The 25,047-nt window shown below is 46.2% G+C and overlaps 1 protein-coding gene across 1 annotated transcript; it reads left to right on the forward strand.

Moving 5' to 3' along the window:
- Nucleotides 1-22,708: 22,708 nt before the first annotated feature.
- LOC111071946 (tudor domain-containing 6-like) lies at nt 22,709-24,534 on the forward strand. The gene is made up of 5 exons (XM_022363504.2): nt 22,709-22,890; nt 22,968-23,098; nt 23,163-23,246; nt 23,325-23,861; nt 23,940-24,534. Coding segments are annotated over exons 2-5 (1,218 nt in total). The 5' UTR covers nt 22,709-22,890; nt 22,968-23,096.
- The last annotated feature ends 513 nt before the right edge of the window (nt 24,535-25,047 follow it).

Consider the following 25,047-nt stretch of genomic DNA (forward strand, 5'->3'; position numbering starts at 1 on the left):
TTAACACATGTTGCCTGCTGCCGAACAGATGGGGTCGCTGCTGCAAACGTTTCGGTGTTTTCCTAGCATTTTGGTAGCATTTACAAGCAAAGCAAGCAAACGGCCAGACGTTTCGTTTGTTTTTAGTGTTTGAATCGAACCGCCAACCAAATGAAGCCCAACCAATGTGCGATGGGAATTGCCGGCAAATAGACTGGGCCAAACATGTTTGAGCAAGCGACTTGCACAACATGTTACGTTCGAACATGGGAATGGCTATCTGGCTTGCTGTAATTGTATGTCAGTTGGCTATAAAAATGCTGAAATGCAGTGAAATTTCAAGTGAAATGGTTTTGATTTGATTTTGTTGTTGACCTAGCTAGGACCTCTGATGTTGCAGTGTGTTCATGAGCTAACACTAAACACAGTTAACACTAAAATTAGAATCTCTAATTTAGCTTATATTAGCCAAAAATTATTTTTACATTTCTGTGCTCACCGAACATTTATGACATCAATTAGTGTCCCAAGTCTCATTTCGTTCAATACCATTAAGTACTTGCTGCTCTAGAGTTTTCTGGTGCTAGCTTTTCTTCTCCAGACCAGCCGTGCTCGAGCCAGCACTGTCCCTGACCCGTTCAAGTCGTTCGCTGTTGCTCGGCAGGTTCGGTGCCGACGAGCACGCCTGCGCGCCTGTCGAGCCGGGGCGCAACAGTTTGATTATGTTGCACCTCGAGCATGTGTGATGTTGTCTGTGACTGTTGTTAAGTTAACATTTGGTTGGGCAGCGTCTAATCAATTACCTCTCTCTCTCCCGCTCTACAAGCCAACTAATCTGTTACAGACACCCACCACACTCTCTTCCCTCTCTCTCACCCTGTCGTTCTCTTCTGTCTGATCAGCCTCCCAGCTCGAACACTGTTCGATCGCTGAACAACAGGTGTGCGAGTGCGAGCGTGAGGCTCGAGTTGGGGTGCGTGTGCGTTTGAGGCGAGCATTTGCATGCGTTGAATGTCGGCTACCGTTCCCCCATACCCCCCCCTACCACTAACACACTGCCTGCCCATGACTTTCAGTGTTTTCTTATGTCAGAGAGAGAGAGAGGGTTTGGTGTGCAGTGTGGAGGGGGGGGTTAATTAAGCGGCTTCTCATTTGCGTGCACTGCAAACCAATTGGCAGTCAAGTGGCTGCGAGTGGGGTGGGGTGAGGCAGCGAGGGCAGCTGACCTTGAACATCGACGTGCTGGCCCCAGCCGACCCCCCTCGTTCAATGTCAAACAGTATTTGAAGTGGTTGGCAGAGGAGCATGTGCTGGGGTGGGGTGGAGTGGGGGTAAGCTAATTGCACCCAAATGGTTATACTCGAGTCGCGGGGGGAAGTTATTTAATTCCAACAGCTGCTGTACATACTCTTACACATAAATGTGCATAGGTATCCGATCCTTACGCTGCTCTTTCTCCCTACACTTTTTTTCTACCTTTGTATCTGTCCCTCCCCTCTCTCTCGCTGTCTCTGTGTCTCCTGCATCCTTATCGGCACTCTCCCAGCTCCTGGATTGACAGTTATAATTACTTTAATGATGATTTCAGCTTCAGTTGACTTGTGGGTCTCAGGGTGGTGGCGGGAGTAAGAGACTGCCGTGAGAGATGGCTGGTTGACGGGGTGGCTCGGGGGTGGCAGAGTGGCAGTGCCATTGTTTGTGGCCGCTTTAAATGCAATTATGCGCTGCATACTTTTCACGGGGCTTTCCCGCACCAAAGGACATTCGCGGGGTGGCAGTGGGGCAGTGGGACCTGCCAGAGGGTAGGGCAAGGAGCCGAGCGAGGGTATTGGTGCCTGGCTGCAGAAATGAATTTAATTGCAATGCGATGGCAATTCGAATTAAGCCATATGCAAAAATCGAAACGGAAAAAAAAGACAACAACCCAAAGGCGAGTATTCCGACTACGCGATGCCCTTCAATGGCAGATCAGAGTATTCGATTCGAATATGGCTGACAAGATACAATCCCCATATACCCGCTGCATACCCATTTTGTTTGGCTGCCACATGGACAGCGTGCAGCATCGATTGGCGGCACTGCAACGCATTCAATTGAACATATTAATGCAAATTAACCCATTAATGGCTGCCACCATGGGCGGAATGAAAGGCAAGGAGGCAGCAAAAAGAAGACTACCTCGGGGTTGCGCGGTATCATCTTAAGCACGTTAAGCAGGCAGCAGGTCAAAATTGACCACTCAAAAAATAACTACAAAATATATATGATTCATAGGTTGATATATATTGAATTAATGTTGCACAAAATTACAGAATAATACAGAATTAATAATAATACAAAAAATAGCTACAAAATATAAATATATGATATATGTATGTACATATGTATGATATTGAATTAATGTTGAGCATACATAATTACAGCATAAAACATGATAGAAATTAAGACCCTGCGCCTGTTCAGCTTGTTTGCTTTAGCATTTAGTTGGTGTTCGCTGAACTTACGTGAAGCATCAAAAATCTAAAAGAAAAAATAAAACAAAATACGATTGCACCTTATCGTGTAGCGACATTATCTTCTATACAATTATCGCACTTTTTCATTACAAATACATATGTACATATGTACATAAATAGATTAATGAATTGTTAAGTTATACCTCAGAGAAAGAAGTATACATACATACATACATATGTGCCTTGATATTACTTAAAAAAAAACTATTAAAAACAAAGAGAATGTTTTGGACTTATTTGTATTTATCTAGTATATAAGGATATATTAACAAACAAAAAATAACAATATTATTTGCATGAACTTTAATAATAACTAAATATTAAATGAATAATTTTCCCTTCATATGAAATAAGTATATGTGCATTCTAAATGAAAATTAAAAATACTAATGAAATAATTTTGTTTTATTTTTGTTGTTTGCTTTTTAATAGTTTATTCGCTTTCCTTTTTTAGTGACAATTTGATTTACCCTAAGGGCATGGGTGCCTACGAAAAATAAGGTTACCTTTATAGAAAATAGTATAGCCATTGGTGCACATAAACTTCTTTCTCTGAGATATGTTGGAAAATGCATGCACCTGAGTGGCACAAGCTATCGATAAGTCATTATTTAATCTTTTGCAGCGTTCATCCAATTTCTCTAGCAAAAAATGGAATGCATTGATGGCTAATGGTATCCCCACAAGTTCCAAATCTATGTGTAAGTACAGTGGCCAGGTGGGTCACGCACTCCCCGTTCCCTACCCCTTGCGCATGCCTTGGCATTATGTCTACAATTATTCAATTAAAAAATTGCATCCCCCGAGACATTATAATTATTTTAAGACACACTCTGCCACACCGCCAAAACAACAAAACAAAAAACAAAACCAAAAAAAACACCCACAACTTTGGGCCAACAAGGCGTGGACGTGGGCGGGGGTGTGGGGTGGTGGTGTGGGCTGCCGTAGGACGTAGGCGTGGCTGACAACAATGTTGGCAGCTGCATGGAAGAAAACTTGGGAAACTTTTTAAGTGACTTCTAATAGCGAATTATGATGCAGCCCGAAGGGGTAGGGTGGCGGGGCGGGGCATGAGTGGCAGGAAGAAAGCCAATTCTTGTGGCCATGGAATGATGATGGGGGTATGGGGGTGGGGGCTGTGGGCTGTGGGCCTGTGGGGTGTGGAGGCGTGGCAAAAAGTTCACGCTTAAAACTTGACAACGATAACTTCATTGAGAAAGCAGGCAGAAGAAAGGGAAACACACACACACACACACATATAAATATAAATATATATATATATATATTCGCAAAGAAAAAGACATGGAGAGAGCAGAGGCCAAAAAGTGAGAGAGAAAATTTTAACAAAGTTAGGTTAGGTTGTTCCTTCCTTACTTCCTTGCTTGCTTCCTTCCTTCCCTCATTTCTTCCTGCATTCCTTCCTGTTTCTGCTGCCGAATGCTGCACGAGTGTGTGTGTGTGTGCCGCAGCTGTGTCGGCGCTTCCCATATAATGATATAATGACAAAGTGCACTCTGACATTTTGGGGCAACATCATCAGCATCCGAATTTGGGGAGGGTTCGCATATGCCATGTCCTCTGGCTGCTTCGCACGTGAAACGACACTCGCGTATTGGCCCCATTTTAGCCATTAGAAATCAATGGAAGTTTTTCTGGAAAAATATACCTAGGGTCTGCTTTCCGCATTCCTTAAGCTAGAAAATGCCAAAGTGGCCGATACTCACAATTAGGGCATATTGTACTGAGAAAAAAACTTTTTATTTTTTCGTGGTCCAAAGGATCTCCTTTTTCCGCATTTCTTATAGCTACGAAAATGCCAAAATCCAGGCAGCATATCCACCCTCTGGCATGCTTCGACTACAAGGTATACATATAGCAGGAGGATGATTATCTGTGGAACGCATGTCAGCAGACAACTACATTTCCCCCCCGCACCTGCTCCACTCCCCACCACTCATTCGCGTCGCAAAGTCCTTGGGGAAAGTTGCTCGTTTTAATGAATTATGCGTACATTGATAATAATTTCTTGGTTAGCTTCGTCTTGGTAGTTCTTCTGGGCTTCCGCTCTGGCACAAGTTGATTTTTTGGCACTTCACCCACTCTGCCCATCAAACGGCTGCAGGCCGCCAGGCCAGAGCGAGCGTGTTGCCTGTCTGCACTAATATAAAACTTTTTTTGCACTTTTAATAAGGCTGCGTTTATGACGACAGTGGCGCAAAAAGCAACAGCAACAGCAGCAGCAACAAGCGACACCAAAAAGAAAAGAAAAAGAAAAAACAAGCAGAGGGTAGGGAAGGAGTGTGGGAACCGCCTTGCCCCATGTCTTGCCATCTGCATATGACGACCAATGTCAAAAAGCCGAGAGAACTTTTCAGCACAGAAAAGGTGGAAGGTGGAAGGAATGGAGAAAGTAAAAGCGACGCCTGATGGAGGGAGGAACGGAGGGTGTGAGGTAGAGAGTAAAATGAAAATGGCAGCGAAAAGTGTTGATCATCTGATTAAATTGAAGAAGAAAACTTTTTAGCAGCATATATCAGAGTCGCCCAAATTAATGCACCCAAAAATAGAAAGAAAAAAAAATATAATAATAATTTGCTTGCTTTTTGGCTGTAAAAAAGAAGTTAAGAAGAAATGGCGGATAAATTCACAATTAGGGTTCATATTTGTACTGAGCAAATGTAAAATATTATTTAGGTATAGTTTTATTGAAATTAAATCGCGGTGCACAGTTAATTGTAAGATTAATTGGGCTCTATGCAGCTGCTAGACATCGGCTGATTTCTGCTGCTGCTGTTCAACGCTTATCTTCTTACTACTCTCCTTCTGCTGATCTTCTTCTCTGCCTTAGCTGCTGATCTGCCTATCTGCATCTGCTTCCGTTGCTTCTCGTTCCCCCCCCTCTGCTCCTCTGTCGCTGCTGCTCAGCTGTTACTGCTGCTGCTCTGCTTTTACTGCTGTTACTGTTCTTACTGCTGTTAATCGATGCTCCCCTTCAGTGGGCCGCGTTGCTCACTCCCTGTTACCTGTATGTTTTATCTACCCATAGAGTACGCATAATTTCGTTTAGATAACTTTCACAGGCATAAGGTTAGCATTTATATGATTAATGTGCTCTTTTATTTACATATATCGTACTTACCTAATGGCAACTCCTCTGCCCCTCTGCACTGAGTTCCTTCGCTCACTCTTGGGCAAAGCTCTTCTTTTGTTAAATACCAAGGAGTGGAATTGTATTTGCTGCATAAGTTCTGCTGTGATGAGCCAAAGTTACCCATTGGAGGATACATTTTATGGCCACTGGGCATGCATTTAATACGCCAAATGATTCCATAATTTGTTGTGTGCTTTGGCAACAATTAAAGGTACTTGTTATCTGTTTTCCTGAACATTCCCCCCCTTGTTCCTGGTTTTTCTGTTCTTAAATAAAATACCTTGCCACATACTTAAGCGTAGAGCCCCACTCAATCATTATTTTCTGTTTTGAGTTCCCCATAAATGGATCCAGAGCATGTTGCATCCTTTGATGTGTTCCACCTCACTCCTCCATGTATCCTTTACCCCTTCTCCACCCTGCCACCCTTGTGAGAGGCGTGTGTGTTCCAGTTGCAGCAACCTCTTCTAATTGAGTTGTTTGCTCTCGTTGTTGCCTCGTCGTTGGCATGTAATTGCATTAAATTTGCCTCAAAGGCCAGCCAGATGGACTCCGTGTGGCATGGCTGCTGGCATGCCACTTAAAGAGCCCAAAACCAGATGCAGAGCCAGCAGCAGAGAACCCTACAGGCAATCCACACACACAGAGAGAGAGAGAGAGTCACAGTCAGAGTCAGAGCCAGTCAATGGTATTTTAATAGAGCCTAATGGGCATTTTAATTGCCTAGGAAGGCCCCCACAAAAAGGGGGGGGCTGCCTGGGGGGAAGGCACGGGGCAAGGGCGATAAAAGTCACACGAATTGTAGGCGTGGCACACACCCACACAGAGACAGTGAGAGAACGAGAGAGAGAGCCGAGGGCTTTATCTTTATGAATATCGCGACACTTTATGAAGGCCCCCGAAACGACAACGACGGCGATAAAAACCGAAATACGTGTCCAGCCAGTGGCCCCCACACCCTACCCCACCCCACCCCAGTCTATGTAGCAGGGAGTTACAGTGTGTGGGGGGGAGTGGTAGTGGGGAAGAGACAGTGTCACGTATCTGACAGATATGTCTCTCCAGATATACATATGTCCGTATGTATATGCATATAATCGCCCGAACACACATGACTTTGGCACTGTTTTCGGATCTGTTTCTGGCTATCTGGGTCGTCGGTCCGTCGGTCGGTCGGTCGGTCGGCCTTTTCTCTCTGCGGATTACGAGCAGCAACAGCAGCACACGAGTATTCCCTCTGTCACCCCACAGCCTCTGTGTTCTGGTTCTTAATGGTTTTCTCCTTTTCTCTATCTCCATCTCCATCTCTAACTCTCTTTCTGTTTTTGTTCATTCTTTGTTCTTCTTGTTCTGGCTTAATTGATTGAGTGACCGCAAGGCGATTAGTAAAAGGTTTGACACACTTCAGAGCTCGCTGATTGATGGATTGACAGAGAGAGAGCGAGAGAGAGAGAACGAGAGAGAGAGCGAGAGAGAGACATCTTCAACTGAGCGAAAGCTGAAACGAAACGGTGGCTCTGGGTGAACCAGTATACCAGCTATTCCCATTAAATCTATGGCTGATCTGCACGATCTGACACTGTCTCTCCCCCCCTTCCCTCTTACACCGGTCTGCCCATCTGAGTCACTATCCTGCCACTGCGGCGGGTCGGACCCATGTTATACAACTTAATGGGCAGGCCGGCAGTCGGCAGCAACAAGTTGGATGTCATCATCATCATCATCGTCGTCACCTTTAACAGCAGAAGCAGCAGCCCACAGAGGCAGAGTGGCAGGCACTGCATCATGATCTGCAGCATCTGTTGCCCAACAGCATGGAGCATGGGGCATGGAGCAGGGGCGTAGCAGGAAAGGAAAGATCTTGTAGGTAGTTGAGCAATGAAAAAAAAAATACAAGATCTCGTGAGAAGTAACTGCTGACAGAGACAAGGAACCAGCAACGTAACGAGTAGCGAGAAGCACAAGTTACGTGTAGTGAGAAGCACAAGTAACGAGTAGCGAGTACAAGTAAAAGAGAGTGAGAAGTGTTGACACAGAATACAATACAATGTGTGTCCCATGCTGGCCTACGCCACTGTCCCAATGCACACACAAAATGCACACAGTAGCAGCCGTGTGGCAGCAACCAGCAACCAGTAGCGAGTGGCAAGTGGCAAGTAAGTGGGATGCTGATGCGGCAACTCTGTTTGCTAGAGACGACAACGACAATGATGACGATGATGCTGATGATGAGGATCCCAGCGCAGACCATGAATGATGCAACCTGTTTCCTGATTTCATCATCCATTCACCCTCCCCACTCCACTCCCCCCACCACCACCCAATTCGGGCCGTATTCGCCATCCCTTTTGGAGTCATCCGAAAATGGTGTTGCTTAATTATAGATATTCGTTTTGGCCAGTGACAAGAAGATCCGTCTGCCGTCCGCCGTCTCTCTGTGGCGCCCTTTTGCCCTGGCAAAACCCTAGCGATGATTACATATGCTCTCCCCTAGCCCCTACCCCGTACCCTAACCAACCCATAGACGGCGTCTGGAGACAAAAGCTTAGAAGGCGACAAACGGAGTTGCATGCCACAAGGGAGCAGCAGCAGCAGAGGGAGAGGTAGAGGTCTCCTCTCCCCATTGTCGTGGAGTGTTAATGGGAAATTGAAAATCCATTTGCTGATTAATTTCTCGCCAAAAAGAAAAACAGCATCCACCAGCAAAAGAAAAACATTTACGTAAATGAACTTTTCCTTCTGCTGTTGGATGCTGAATATTTGCTGGATGCTGGATGTTGGATGCTGCTGCCTGATGCCAAAAAGAGTCGTCGCAATGCAAAAGTTTTCCATTTTCCATTTGCCATTTCCCATTTTCAGTTGAGTTCAGTTTCCAGTTCAGTTCGTTGTTTGTTTGCTGTTTGTCGCTCCATTCCCTGCGCAAAAAAAAAATTTTGCTTGCTGAAATGTTTTTTTTTCTTTTTTTTTTTTTCAGTCTTTTAGTTTTATTTATGTCGCCTGCGATACCCATGCTTTGCAGCAGGGCGAGAATGCTGTCTGTCAACGTAGCCCCAAGCTGATCTGCGTCACAGAGAGAGCGAGAGTGAGAGAGAGCAGTACATGCAGCAGCGCCCATCGGTTGCTGGCTCTTTTCTATTGTTTTTTTTTTTTTCAGTCTTTTAGTTTTATTTACAGCAGTGCGAGGATGCTCTCTGTCAACGTAGCCCCAAGCTGATTTGCTTCAAGAGAGAGAGAGTAGTACATGCAGCAGCGCCCATCGGTTGCTGGCTTTATTCTATCCCTGACTTACAGATTCTCAATCCTCTGCTTTGCCATAAGTTTTAATGACTGCATTCAGGCTGTAACTGTTACCCAAAAGTGGACCAAACTTTGCCCGGTCTGCCTAATCAACTGTCCAAATCGGTAGAGCTCCTCCTCGGCCCCCATCGCCCATCGTCCCATCGTCTCCATTGGGCGCATGCATTATTCAGTAGCTGGTCCTGCGTCCTGTGCGCCAGCTTGCAGCTTGATTCGAATTGTCTCCAGAAGTTGTCGGCAGCTTCAACTTTGCTTTAGCTTTTTCTTTAGCTTTGCACCTTCTGTGACAGCCAGCGAGACGTCTCCGAAAAACTTGGATTTGTTGTCGCCTCAAAATGAGGAATGAGGCTAAGAGAATACAGGGAAAAACAAACACGAGTACGGCCCCCAGCCGCTCGCATATGTATCTATGGGGGATGCTCGTAGTGGGGTGGCTTGGATGGATCTCCCATCTCCCAAATCCAAGTCCAAGTCCAAGAGTCCTAGTCCTAGTCCTGTATGCAAAATGCAAAAGTTTAACCAGTAAATCTTTGCAAGTGGCACATAAACTTTGCCAAAGAAACTTTTATGTGCCCCGCCAGTGCCCCCAGTGCCCCCCTGCCCTGCCACAAAAGTTCCAGTACAAAAATCTACACAAAAAAAAAAAAATGATACAGTGCCAAGGAAAGTTTTGCAAAGGCAATGCCAAGAGGCAATGCCATGGCCCCTACCCCCCATAGGCCGCTGCACGAATTGTGATTTATGGCTTAGCAATGATCTATCTGATGGCAGGATAATGCAGAATGGGGAAGTGGCAGTGGCAGTGGCAGTGGCAGGGGAAGTGGCAGTGCCACGTGGCAGGTGGATGGTTCGGATGGGGGCCCATCTATCTTAGTTAGTTTCGATCATCGATTGCCTAATATGTGTTGAGTGACGGCCATCAGCTGAGGGCTGTGAATTGCTTCCTACTTTGTGTATTTTTTCTTTGCGGTTGTTCTTCTTCTTTGTTTTCTGTACACACGCATCATGCGGCAGCTTTCATCGGTTCATCTGCGCTGTTTTCAGCATGGGTCGCGAGATCCTGTGATTCTTCGAACTTCTTTGAGTGTCTTATTGGGCAATAAGTTTTGCTACCGATTGCAGCTGGCAGCTGCCTCCTCCACTAAGTGTTGCAGCTGCAGCAACAGACACACACACAAACACACACACATTGAAACAGAAACAGAAACTGTGTTGTAATTAAGCCAAAGCGAATGCCTCAAGTGGCGCAGCGACCCAATAGGGCCAAAGCATCGTCGCCGCTGTCGCTGTCGCTGTCATCGGTTGCGCCACCTTCTCAGTCTCAGTCTCAGCTTCAGCCTCAGTCTGAGTCTCTTCCTCACACCCTCTCGCGCTCTCAAGGTCTTACACTGTCTGGCTGTCTGTCATTAAGTGTTGGGTTTTTGGGGTCCGAGAGCCCTCGACAAATGAATGCCTAACGAGTGACAAGCAGCACACAGACAGGCGGCAGGGCAGTCAGTCATCAGGCAGGAGAAGATCTTAGCCCGAATTGAATCGAGTGGCGTTTTAACCCGCAAAAGTGCATGGCTCTTACAAATAGGTGACCCCAACACACACACCCCCTCTTTTCTTTTTTGTGTCGTTGTTTTTTTTTTTTTCCTCTTCCCCTTTTTTTTTTTTTTAAAAGGTTTTTAAAGGGGGGGCCCACTTCCCCCCCCCTTTTTTTCCCCCCCCCCCCCTTTTCCCCCCCCCCTCCTTCCCTCCCTCTTTTTTTTTTTTTTTTTTTCTCCCTTTCCCTCTTCCCCCCCCCTCTCCCCCCCCCACCCCCCCCCCCCCCCCCCCCCTTTTTTTTTTCCTTCTCCCCCCCCCCCCCCCCCCCCCCCCCCCCCCCCCCCCCCCCCCCCCCCCCCAAAAAATCCCGGGGAAAAAAAAAAAAAAAAAAAAAAAAAAAAAAAAACATACACGCAACCAATTGAATCCTATGGGATCATGTACATCTATCTATAATAGACATTTTAATGTAGTTGCAATGTAGCAAAAAAATTTTGTAAAAATTGTAAAATGCTCAAGTGTATGTATACTGACTCATCATTAGGCCTCGTCCCCACAATCGACTCACACTTTCTTTTTTTTTTTTTTTTTGGTGGGGGGCTTATCTCCGGCTGCCCCATCAGCGTTTTGGGACTAATTGTCGACACCTCAGCCAGCCGCAGCTTGGGCGGACAATCATCCAAATATTTGGACCTGATTAGGCCGCTCTTTAAAAATTATTACGGAAGAGATTGCGATGCCCCACCGCCACACCGCCACACAGACACAACATCCCACTCCCAAAAACTACAATCAAATGAAAATCTTTACTTGGGAAATTCCCTCTGGTGGTGAACAGTAGAGTTATTTATCGATATTTTGTTTTTATTTATTTTTTTTTTTTTTTTAATTTTTATTTTTTTTTGTAATTTTTTTTTTTTTTTAGCTTTTGTAGCTTTGAACAAGAAGAATCATCTTTGTGTGATTTTTGGTTGCACCTTTGTGCTGCAGTTTTCGTCGCGCACTGTCTGCCACAGCCATTTGTCATGTGTGGCAGCTTCCGCAATTTGCCCCTGCTTGTTGCACCATTAACCATTTAGAGAGACTGCCACACGGCTGCCCAATATTTTGCCACTACCCCGAACCCCAACCCAACAAATCGCTTTAGCCAAACATGAAGCGCGTTCGCATAATTTTCAATATCGCGCCAATAAAGAAGCAGCCAAGACGAGCACGGGATAAAATGTTGGCTGGTGGGGGGGTAAAAAGGGTGTTAAAAGGAAAAGAATGAAATGGGTGCCTGAAGTGGGAATGGAAGGGGGGGGGAGTATGTGAAAAAGGAGCATGGGATTTGGGGTAGGGCTGCTTGACAGGAATTATATTGAAAATTGAAAAAAGTAAAACCCCTCCCCGCGCCCCCGCCGCCGTGGAGGGCTCCTACACAGATTTCCATTAGCACCTTGCCACCCCTGCCTCTGCCGCTGCCCCTGCCCCTCCCACTGCCGCTGCCTCTGCCACATCCTCTTATTGCCACATCTCTTCCTGCGCACAGGTTGGAGATTTATGCACCATATGTTAAGGGTTGTGGGAAGGTGGCTAGGGGTGCGGGTGTGCCCGTGTGCAATATGCTAAAAATGTGTTTTTTCCTTGCAATTTTTTCACGATTTTTCTGCCTGAGTTTCGCCTTGGCTCCTTTGCTGCTTGCTGCATGCCACATGATCATATTTTTCTCGTATTTTTTTTCTCTCTTTCTCTCTCTCTGGTGTTTGCTGCTAAAAGCAATCAAAACTTTTTCATTTACAGCCGCCAAACGGAGCTCGGCGTGGTGGGGGGGGGGGTAAATGGAATTCATTTACAATTTATATTTTACACATTTTTTTACTGCACAAAAGTCAAGGTGTGCAGGAGGGGCAAAGGTATGGATTGCAGAGTGCAGATAGATTGTAGATTGCAGGAATCAAAGGGAAGGGGAGCCAAAGAGCGACGAAGAAGATTTATAGATGCCAAAGGAAGATGCAGCAGTGGCAGTAGATTCCCACTAATATTATCCTTTTTTAGGGCACGATTCTGTTTGAGTTTTTGGTTTATTACTCTCAGCATTATGCTAGAAATTTAATGCAGATCTCTCCTGTGGCTCTGTAGCACACAAATATATAATATATTATAATATATACAAATATATCTTTTAAATAATTATTCAATGTTGACAACTTGCAGCTCTGCTTAACTGATCCTTTTCGCTCGTTTACTTTTGCCACAAAATAAAATCAAAATCCAAATCAAAGCTGGCTTCCATATTTTCTTCCCTTCGTTGAATGACAACAACAGCCCCCGAGTGCCCTCAAGCTCTCAATCAAAGTTGCTCTCAATCGAGGCATTCCTCTTCGATATCTACCAGCAAACTTTCCCCTTGAAACTTGCCCTGGGTACAGCCACCCCCCCCCCCATTCGACCCGCCTCATGTCTAAAGCTGCAACACATTTCTGTTTTTTTCCATACCCTTTCAGACAAAAGGGTACTTCGCTCTATACACCGCAGTTGTTATTGGAATTGAAGCCTGAACAGCCTGAGAGCTGTCTGAGCCAAAGCAAAACGATCTCGAAGGGTATTTAAAGCTTCGTTTCTCTTTTTTGTTTTTTTTTTGTGTTTTTTGTTTTTTCTTTAGATGCAACACCCCACTACGCCCTACATTTCATGCTGCAATTTATGCGACCAGCCCGACAGTTGTGCAACCGCACAACACCCCCACCGCCCCCTGCAGGAAAGGCCCGCGGACTGCCAAACCAACTTCAAAATTCTCAATATAAACACATAAATCCTTTGGCACTGATACACACACACACACACCCACACACACAGATGATATGCCAAAGTTTTGGGCGGGGGGGGAGGGAGGAATTGTCTGGCCTTCGTTCAGACATCCTCCATCCTCGAAAAGGAGTAGAGAAACGCAGCAATTGGAGTCTGTTCTGCCAAACGGGGAGGGAGAGGAGTGAGCGGATTCAGGAGGTGGAAAGTGGCCGTTCAACAAAAATATTATTGGGGCGTCCCCGTTTACCAGTAGTGGGCGTGGCCCCAGCCTTAGAGCAAAGCGGCGAACAGATAGAAAAAAAGTTACACCTTTTGGGGCATTTTTTTTGTTGTTGTTTTTTGGTTGTTGTTTGGCTGCAACTTTTTTAGAGGAAGGAAGGAAGCAAAATGGGGAAAGCGAGAAGGGGAAGGGCAGTGCTCCATGTTGGACAAAAGTTGAATTATTGCAACAAGGGAGAGGGGGGAGCCCAGAAGTTGCTGAGGCAGGAGGAGCAGGGGCCAGGTGCCCGGAGCCCGGAGTCCGGAGTCCGGAGCCAGAAGTGCTGGATGATGGGTTGTGCTGTGGATGGTAGTGCCATGCATTATGGATGCCCAGACAACAAGCTGTTTGCACTTATATGGCTTAAGGTCGCCGTCGAAGCGCCAAAAGCACGAACCAGAAACAGCAGCAGAAACAGAAAACTGGCAACCCAAAACTGGGACAAGTCTGCAGAAGTTTTCTAGCTCCCTGCTCTGCTACTGGAGGTGGGTGTGGGGGTGGCAGAACTAAAGATAGTTAGAGCTCTAGATATCCAGTTACTACAAACTGAATGATGTATGAACAGCTTGGGAGTCCTTTGGAGAAGCGATCAAGACAATGGCCCCTTGCCTCAAGTGCAGCTTAATGCAGCAGCACACCTCGGTTGTTTGCTTCAAGGAAATATCAGACTATAGCGCAATGGAGTAGGCCAAAAGAGTGGATTAGCTGGCAACTAAATATATAGCAAACCATCAGCGGTGCTGCCTCTTGGCCTCCCCACCCCACCCCTGAGGTGAGGCCACCTGCAGCTACTCGTCACTCACTCTCGTTAATCTCTTTGGGCCTGTGCTGTTGGCGGAGAGACATCCATTAGTTCTCTGGGCCCTGGGCCCTGTCCATGAACAAAAATAACTATATCGATGTGCATTTGTCCAGCTCTGCAACTGCCCCATGGCTTTGCCACTGCCACTGCTACTGCCACTGTCTGTGGCAGCACTAAATCAATGTTGGGCGATTGTCCATTGTGTGCTGTGTGCTATGCTGACCCGCTGTGAGGCGGCAGTAGCCAGTGGCAACCACACGGCACCGCATTTCGCAATCCAACCAGAAAACCCCCAAACGAAAATTGCTTAGACAGGGGAAGGGGAAGCGGAAGGGCAAGGGCTTTTGCAGCATCGCTTAAAATGTTGATTGTCGCACATCGGGTGTCGCCTCACTCTCACTCTGTCTCTCTCTGTGGCAAGGTTTCAGAGGCAGCAAAGTTGCCGCGAGTGTTGTAATTGAAAGGGTCGGTCGTGAGGCCCCAGAGCCAACTCAAGCGCTAATTAGATGACATCGAACGCCACCTGAATGTGTAGGTGGAGTGGCTGGAGGATTCCTTTTCTCACACACACACAACAGACAGGGGGCAGGCAGGCAGGGCAGGGCAGGGCAGGGCAGCCGAAACGGAAATAGAGAAAAACAACCCTTCGATATGAAGTTGCCCTGCGTTGCCCATTTAATGGTTGAGCGCCTCTCGTTCAGGGTCCATGGATACCGGGAGTACCGGGAGTACTGGGAGTACTGGGAGTCCCCGGGAGTCATGGACAATGATGCACTGCAGGGTGGACACTGCCGTGTCGGCGTCTTTAAAAATGCACATAATTAAAATTTATGAAGACATCGCCCCATGTGCCATGTGGCATGTGCCAAGTGCCATGGGTTCGGGTCAGGGGCCATGGGACAATCAAATTAAATACCTGTAAAAGGAGAGCAGCAGGAGGGACCCCAGCCGAGGGGTCACCAGAGGTGGCCTGAACACCGAACTGGAATGAAATTGTAATGGCAATTCGGACAGAAAGGACAACACACAAAAAAAATAAAGGAAACGAAAGCAAAGCAAAGGAAAGGAAAGAAAGCAGACAAAACAGACAGAGAAGAGCAGATGATTAACAACGTTGCAGCGAGGGGAATGGGTATAGAAAAAAAAAAAAAACAAAAAGGAAAAACTAAATTACCAGAGGGCCACCATGGGGCAAACAGATCCAGTGAAGCTTTAAAGTGCCAAATCTGTGACTGAGCAGAGTGTTTGTGTGGGTTCAATTAATCTGTAAATAGAGTGTGGGCATCTATAATCATTTTAGTTCTGATTTAAGTGCACTGCATCAATTAATCACGCTGGGTTTTAGTCTTTAATAAATAGCTACCGAATGCCAGGCCATGGGAAATATATTAAACATAGCTGCTACAAATATTTACGATATAAGTAGATGTGAGTTCTTGATTCATTTATTTATTTTATTGGTCTTTACCCTAGTGCTGCTAGATTTAATTATATTTAAGACAGAATTATTTTAATCATATATTTCACAAACATTAATTTTTAATACTAAACACGTTTTAATCGTACTTCATATGTTTTAATTTATTCTTTAAATTTAAATTGGAATATTTTCGATTTTTTATATTTTTATTTATTTTATATTTCATTTTATTTATTTTATTTATTTATTTTGCATTATTTATTTGTAATTGCTTGTATTTATTTATTAATTGCAGAGGCATCCATGAAGCAAAAGCTGACAGCCCCAAGCAAACATTCGAATCGGCGCACAAAAGTGCCTGCCATTTCCATAGTGCAGGCACAGGACTGGCTGCCCAGCGAGTGCCCCTTGCCCCCCACAAGGTCAAAGTAATTACAAGCAAACAAAGTTTGAGGCATGCTACAGGGGGCTACAGGGGGCGAGTAGGAAAAGTGTGACCCGCAACAGACAGAGAACAGAAAAGATAGAAGATGCCCATTGCCGCGGAAACCCTATTAAGATGTGCGCGCCGCGCCGTCCATTAAATGGAAGTGTATTAAGTGGCACAAAAAAGCAGAAAGGCGGCCACAGGGCACAAGTTTCAGCGGCATCTTTCCTTCCTTCCTTGTCACTCTCCTCCCATCTCGTTCTGGCACTGCAACATCTGATGACAGGCACCGATCAGTGGAGTGATCACGGATCAGTGATCAAACTTCGGCTGTTCCTGCTGCTGCTGCTGGTGCTGCTCTCCAGCGCTCAGGCGTGGCAACAGCACTTAGGAAATTGTCTGCGTGTGCTGGGACTTTCTTAGAGGCTTCGGTTCATGCATTTCCTCAAACAGCAGCAGATATGCTTCCGGATCATCTGCCACGGACTTAGCCACAATTAATCTCTTCAGCTATTCCAAGCAACTCCCTTAGGGGTCCGCTCGCTGGCTGTGGCTGTGTAGCCTGCGCCGATTTTCTGCCCATAGAGCCATAAAGAGGTGAATCAGCTGCTTGGTGCTGGCTCTCATTAGTTGCTCCAGCGGCAGGTCCCAGCGACTGAGAGCCCGCTGCAGAATGTCATAGTTCCACGGCCACATGGCAGGCGGACCCACATCCTGCCTATGCAGAACTCCACATTAAAGGCGTCGCGCTAAATGCAGTCCAGGAGTCTGCACCAGGCGCAGTCCAGGTTGATCCATTTAAGTATGAGCTTTGGATTCGTGGAATGTGCATGAGTGCCTGTGGCAATAAATACAGGATAGAGGTGTCCTTTGAGCGCATTCTGTTTGGGTTGTTAATTTGATTTTAATGATTTATTTGTGTGTTTGATATTCAAGTCAAGTGTGGGGCTGGCTTTGGTTTCTGACAGAGAAAAAAACTCAGTTGGGGAGAAGAGAGAGAAAAGAGCGAATCCAATGCCCAAAAGGCTGCAGTTTAATATAGCGAAGGATCAGGACCAGTTTGCATTCAATAGGGAAAGCTTCCCTTAATTTGAGTTCCCTCTTCGAGCCCATTGCCTCCATTCAGAAGGGGCACAACCCATCCATGTCATGCCGCTTGCTGCTTGCTGCTGCCATAAATAACTGGAGCTTAAAGCATTATGAACCGCATCTGCATTGGGTTGGGTTTGGGCGGCGGGGGGTGTTGGACAACTCCTGCTGAGTCCCCCCGTACTGGCCTGCCCCCTTGCTCGCACCACTTTTAAGCCTGGGAAAATCATTTAAATTTTTGTTCTCATTTCTTCTCCGACTTTTTTTCACGCGCGCGCTTTTCGTCAAAAAATAAAGTTGTGGGGGGGGGGTGGGCTTGCATGCATTTATGCTTGCGAGTGAGTTTTGCAGTGCGGAAAAATGTTCGCTGCAGTTGTGTGGCACGAGGCAGCAGGCAGGCAGCAGGAGGCAGAAGTTGAGCCGTTCTCGGGGGGCTGGGCCTGGAGTTGGTGGGCGAATAAAAAAGAGAGAAAATGGCAAACAATGAAATGCATTGAAAATTGAAAATCAATGAACTGTTATAATAACTTGCCGCAGAGTCAGAAGCGAGCATCCAGCAGCCAGCAGCCACATATCTATCTGCCGCACACACACACGCACATGCTAAATGCCTCAATGTGTGCGCGAGTGCGGCTGCGAAGGCATTCGAATGCAAAGGCAAACTTCAACTGCAAAAAAAATGCTGCTGCTCCACTGCAAGAAACAGGAGCTGCAGTCAGTCGTCATGCACGAGCTTCGATCTCTCTCTCTCTCTCCCACACAGCAACAACAATGGGACACGACACACTCTCACGGTTTCTTACATTTCAATGCTCTCTGCTTTGCCGATGTTCAGCTGATAAACACCCTCGCTCTCGGCTTAACTTCGCTCTGGGCTTGATTTCGCTCTTGGGTTGCCTTCGCTCTTGAGTTGCTTTCGCTCTTGAGTTGCTTTCGCTCTCGCCTGAACGGCTGGCTACCTGCGACGTTGTAACTGTACCTTCATTTACTGCTTCAGTTTCTGGATTTAATTTTGTGTATTTATCCTAACTACTATTAAACAGTTTTAGAATCTTTGATACAAATTTATGTATTTATTTCAGCAACGGAAGGAACATTGTAGTCGTTGGGAAGGACGACTGCGTTGGTGGATTATGTGCCAGCCCCTGCGTGTCTCTCCTGCGACAAGATCTTCGAAATATGCCCAGAAATATTCGACACTTGACGCAGTGAACTTTGTGATAAGCCCGTAAAGGATTTATTTGGATCGGCTTTGCCACTAAAAAATACGTACGTAATGTACGCATTGCCCAAAACTCATATATGTAATTGCCTAAAACTAAACGATTTTGTTTATTTCTTGGGATTCTCTATGTTTTTGTGTGATCGTAAGTATTGAAATTCCAGCCCAGCCAAGACGTTCCTCTTTATTATTCCCCATAAATGAAACATTGCGCAACCTCATTCCTTCCTTCTGTTCTGCTTTCTAAATGTTTCACATACCCCCCATAATTGCCACACCATTTCGCCAGGGCCCTTTAATATTGATCTTAAGCCAGGTGTTCAAAGAGCCAAACAATAGATGAGCTGTCTGTCTAAAGGTTTGAGCCGATTCTGCCATTTGTTGGCAATTCCCCCCATTTCTCTCTCTGTAGAATAACCATTCCCTTGCATTTATCCGCATGCAGCTCGTCCTCTGGAGCACGAGCAACTCGTGCGTGCGTGTGGTTCTCTCTCTTCATTAAACATATGTAACGCGTTGGGTTAACAATCGTTGCAAGATGGCAGAGGGCGGCCAGAGAGACAGCAGTGACCGACCAGGGACCAGGGACCGGGGACCACGCGTCAACTTGGAGTCGGATGCAGCGATTAAAAATTAAATGCCGTCGTATTAACAAACAGCCATTTCTCACTACAGTCGGGTGTGTTATTTTTTTTCTCCTCTTTGGTAAGCTGAAAAAATAAAAGGAAAATGGCAATGGGGAAAAATGGAACAGAAGAACAGAGCAAAAAAAAAAAAAAGAAAAGAAAAGAGAGGAAAAAGCTGAGCAGCCACACGGACAATGGCTGATGGAGTGGCTTGTGGGTGGAAGGAAGGATGGCAGGATGGAAGGGTGGCAGGGTGGCAGGGTACATTGGACAGAGTGGGAAATCCTTTGGTGCATGTAAAATGCATGAATCGCATGGGCGCCACGTGTGAAATTTATGCACATATGTTGACAGCACTTAAAGAGCAGAGAGTGGCTGCCAAAGATCTAGCCGAAGCTCAAAACAACACAGAAAAGAATGCTGCTAATGGCCTTAAGAGTGGATCTTGGACCTTCACTTCAATCTACAGCTTCGACTGGGTAGCTGGGTGGGGGGTATCTTTGCGAATCAATTAGCATTGGCCAGAAATGGCAAATCATTCAATCACCCCTGACCCAAAGGGCCAGGCAGCACAGCATTGGCCCATTGGCCCAGCATGACTGGGCCACAAAAGCCAAATAATAATGAATAATTAACGCATAGACAGCGAAGGACGTACATATGTACATGCCCGTACTCGTACTCGTAGTTGGGAGGGTCTATGTGGGTCAATAGAAAATCCCCCGCACACTCGCCATTAGCTACATCAATTTTCCTGCATTTTTCTCGCACTGCCTTAACAAGCATTTCATTAGCCTCAATTCTGATGGCTCTCCCCCCAAGCAGCAACTTTGATTGTTTGGACAGCCATTACACAGGGTCTGGGTGTGGGTCTGGGTGTAGGTGCCGGTCTGGCTCTTTTTCCTCACTTCATTTTGACATACTTTGGCCATCAATTTGTGCTTTAACTTGCAATTTGAGTGGACAGTTTATCGGACGTGGATTCGAGGACTCGCTCTGCTGCGAGGTCTGAGGAGGCAACTCCTCGACGGCTGTAACTAGGTCTCTCCATTTGGTTCAATTAGCAGGGGGCTGCCTGTCGACTAATTGGCAACGCCACATTGGCTGCTACGGTGACTTTTGGGATGCCCTTTAATGGATATATGGATATACAAACTTGATATACTAAAGGATCATTGAAAAGATATTCCTGAAACTAAATTAAAGCTTTATTATGTTCACCCTCAAGCGACTGGCCAATGGCCAATCGCTTTCCATCAATCCCGAGCGAATTGGGCTGTGAATCAGGGCAATAACTAGCTGTGTATATTCACCCCATCCAGCTCTACACTGCAAGGACAGCAGGGACTTCCTGTGTCCGTGCGGATTCTTTGCATTCTGCTTTGCATTTCCTGTGGCAGTGTCTGCGGTCAAATGGACACGGGGGGAGGCTCTCCATCTTTCGCTTCGTGTCCTGCATACAAATGTGTGTGTGTGTCTCTCGGCCACATTTTGTTGCCCCTGTTCGCCTGCCGCCTGCCACCTGCACCTGGAGTCGTTTCCTTGTTCTGGCAAATAAAATGCAAACAATGCTTGTTTCATTTGCGTAATAAAATATTTATACAGGTATTTAGTTGGTCGCGACAAAAAAACGAGCAGAAAGAATGAAACATGGAAAGGAGACCGGAACCAGCGGAGATGTGGCAGCAGCAGCCGTAGATGGGGGCAGGATGGGAACCAGAGATCTGGCAGAAACAAACAGCCAGAAACAGGAGATGTGGCAGAAGTGGATGGGGCTGGTTGGGTGGGCCCTGTTTGCTCAAATTTAAGCCGTCTATCTTTAAACTACATATGCGAGCCCCAGCCTAAATCAGGGAACTTTTGAAGATCCTTTAGCGCAGAGATTTTCCGAAGACTCCACTTGCAGCGGAGTGAATATTTATGTGAAATTCGACGGTGAAATTGAGGGGATTGGGAAGGCGTATCCCAAGTGGAGCAAGGGTGAAAGAGAAGCAGCTGAAGTCGGAGGAGGAAAAGCAAAAGGGGAACTTGACTTCTCCTCCGACTTAATTTCCTTCTCCTCCGCCGACTCTTTCTCCGCCTTCGTTTCCCTGCTCCGACTCATTATCTTATATATACATATGTACATATTTTAAATATTTAATTTAAATATTAAATATTTAATTTAATGTCCAAATGCCTTAAGTGTAAGTTTTATATTTTCTCCTCTAAAAATCAAATGAGTCTAGAACCAGAGAGAAGGAGAGAGAGATAGAGAGAGAGAGCGAGCGGGAAACAAAAAACGTCTAGACATCATTTCTCAGTGGGGTCGGACTCCTCCTTAGAGTCCTCTCCTCTCCCTGGACAAACAGGATAAATTAGCGCATATTTTTGCAGCGATTTGCCATTGCTCATAAGGGACAGGACAGAGACTCTTGAGCGAAAGACAGAGAAATTGCACTCATTTATCATGTGGTGGGATGGGTGGTCTATGGGCTTAGCCGCCAACCCCGCCCACAGTGCCGCCCCGAAAAGGGCGCTGCAAGGTACGCTGTTGCTGCCGATCTCTGGTTTGGGTTCTGATTCGCAAATCGATAAGAAATTCAACTGAAACATTGGGTTTTTTAGAGCCGTAAAGTTCTGGATTTGGATTCGGATTTCTGGTACGCTAATCCTTTAGTCACAGTCGAAAAATAAGTTGGTTTATCAGCATAAGGTGAGGTGGTCCCAGTGTTGAGCAGCGCTGTATTTATGTGTGCATACCCAGTGTACCAAAACTTCGTAAACTCAAGCGGCTAAAACCATCGAATTCAGATCCGAAAACTATACGAAAATGAATCACTAGTCGCTCAGTTTGTGGTAGTGAAAGTTTCGGTTTCGGTAGCTCGCAGAAGTTATCGTTTGAGGACCTTTTATGTTATATTTTATGATACGATTTTAATATCATTAACGAGCCGAAAGTAAAATTAAAAGTAGCCCACACATATTAAAAGTAAATTTTAAAAAAATATTTAACTGGCTCGTATTTTCTTTTGTTCGCATATTTATTATTTATGTAGGGACGAGTTATTCACATTGGCAGTAATCGTATGTATGTGTATGCATATGTATGTACATTCGGATTGCCTTCTCTACCATTCTTCTGCCGCCTCACCATTCCTCTCCCTCTATCACACTCTATCACTCATTGTGCAGACGAAGTAAAGGAAGGTTTTTGAGCTTGCACTGCTTGAAACTTGCGAGAGTGAGACAGAGAGAGGTACCTGCGCGCCTCGTGAGCACACATTTGAGTGGGAACAGTTCTAAAAATAGAATGCGGCTATTCACATACATAGAGCTTTAATGTGAGTGTGTGTGTGTGTGCACAGCCACCGGATTCTGCGCCAAACAATATTTGGTTTGATAATAATAATAATATATTTATGTGCCACATAAATACCAAATTAATAATTGATTTTGCCTAATTAAATGTAAGCTTAGCTTGCATACTGGCAGAACCGATATATCGGTGCCATATCGACAACTAAATATATCGGCAACTAAATTGCAAATTTTGTTTATCAAACATTTTCGGGTGCACATAAGCTGCAGGTAATAATAATAATAAATGCAGCTAGTAAAAAACAAAACGAAAAAAAAAAACCAAGCCTATCGAAAGTTCACTCAAACCCGTCACTCAATACTCAAGTGTGCCAATTCCGTTACTCCAAAGCAACTCTGCGCTGCAGCCCTGTGCCGAAAACAACAAAAGTTTCACTTTTTTTTTGCGGGTTGTTGTTCTCGCGTTGCTCTGGTAAAGTGTAAGGGCAAAAAACACCAATTTAAATCGCTCTGCTGATCCTGGTGTATTTGTTTATTGATTACCTTCTGTATCTAGGCGATTGATCGGATGTCAGTTCAATGGATCAGCAGGAAGACGCTGCAGTAATGTTGGACCAGAAGCTGCTCCGCTTGCCAATGGACAAAGTGGCCGGCCTCAAGCAAAAATTTAAAATACTTGTAACCAATGTATGTGTGTGTGTGTGTGTGTGTGAATTAATATGATTGGGTTTAATATTTATCCTTTAATCAGGTGTACAGCCCCCTTCAGTTCTGGTTCCAATTCATTGAGAGCAACAACAAATACAATCTGGAGGGGACTGCAAAGCCAGATGAGGTGAGTTTTGCCCGGTATACCATGTGCTTGACAGCACCTCAACAAGAGCGCGCTCTCTCTCTCTCTCTCCATCCACAGCCACTTTTACAGCACAGACGCGGCGCACCGCCAGCCAGTTTTACCGCTGTTCCTACTGCCCGGATACATTTGTGCCGCCACCTCCAAGTGGGGCGGCTGGCGGCGTGTGCGTATTGTGGCCGAGCCGCCGGACAATGCAACGCACGTTTCGGTCTTCTACATAGACTACGGCCGCCTGGAGAAGATCGCCTGCAACGATCTGCGCTTCCTGCCAAAGGGGTTCACCGATATGCCGGCCATGGCCGTCCGTGGCGCCCTTGCGCGTGTCCATCCGCCGGAATATATGTGGCCGTGCGAAGCAACGGCGATGTTCCGTCAGCAAGTGATGTTTGAGGGGTCGTATGCCGAAATCGTTGGCCAGGATCTGCACGAGGCCATTTACTTTGTGGAGATCTACGAAACCAAGAAGCCCGGAGCTCTGTCCGTGAACAGTTTAATGATCCAGACCAAGCTGGCGACTGATGGCACACAGTTTGATGAGCGCATCGAAAATCTGTGTGCCCGCCGCCTTCGCTACGTGCAAGAGCGCCTACCCTCGTGAGTATTGTCTTTGTGACATGGCTCTCAGAATTTTCCCATCCCCACTCTCTCGCTCTCTCTCCCACTCTCTTGTAGCTTTGGAATGCTGGAGACTGGTGTGTTTCCCATGGATGCGGATCGGGAGTTTGAGGAATACTTCAAGGGGATCGTCTGCACACCATCGTTCACGATGGAGTTTATGGTGCCCGCGACCACGAACCCCTTTCTACAGGACCTGAAAAGGGCGCTCTTTAACTGGATAGTTGGCTTCAAGAAGAAGCAGATTAATCAGAGCCGATTGGAGCAAAAGGAGCTGGAGCAGGCCATAAAGGCAAGGGCTATAGAGGGGGCCAACGAGCAGGAGGAGCTGCAGATGGGCAAGGTGCAGGGGGAACTGCAGAAGGCCAAGCAGCAGGAGGAACCAGAGAAGGCCAAGGAGCAGGAGGAACCAGAGAAGGCCAAGGAGCAGGAAGCGCAGCAGAAGGCCAAGGAGCAGGAGGCGCAGCAGAAGGCCAAGCAGCAGGAGGCGCTGCAGAAGGCCAAGCAGCGCGAGGAGATGTACAAGGCCAAGGAGCATATGGAGCTGGATAAGGAGAAAAAGATACTATTGGATATGGCCTTCGCACAATTACACAGTAAAAGAACCTTCTTGGATGCGATTCGTGCCACTAAGCCAGACAATGATAATTAGCTACGAAATATATATGAATATATATTCATTCAGCATGAACAAAACAGTGTCGATGTATTCTGTATCAGAACTCCAGTTGGTATCCGGAGACACTTTTCATCTCCAGCTGCACTTTGCTTGCTTTGCTCCCGTTTGCCCCTTGTAGTTGGAGATGTTATCTATATGTTTTAGAATGAGTACGTACCATCGATACCCTGGCAATTTCTGGGCACCAGACCACTTCAGTTCCAGGCGCTGTGCAACACCATCTTGAGCTGTCTGCGTGCCGCATTGATTGTGGTGCAGCCAGCCCGTCTTCTGCCCATATTGCTCACGTTGCAGCGACTAGTTCGACTTCGACTTCTACGTGGCTTATCGCCCAGACGCTAATTAATCTGCAGCGCCAGCTCCATTGTTGTGGCTGCTGCTGCTGCATCTTCGTGACCTCCTGGTTAGCCCCCCGCCACACACTCTCTCTCTCTCTCGCTCTTCTCCTGCTATTTGTACACGTTTTTTTTTGCCATTCCTGCTCAT

This window comes from Drosophila obscura, unplaced genomic scaffold, assembly GCF_018151105.1.
Source record: "Drosophila obscura isolate BZ-5 IFL unplaced genomic scaffold, ASM1815110v1 contig_190, whole genome shotgun sequence".
Lineage (NCBI taxonomy): Eukaryota > Metazoa > Arthropoda > Insecta > Diptera > Drosophilidae > Drosophila > Drosophila obscura.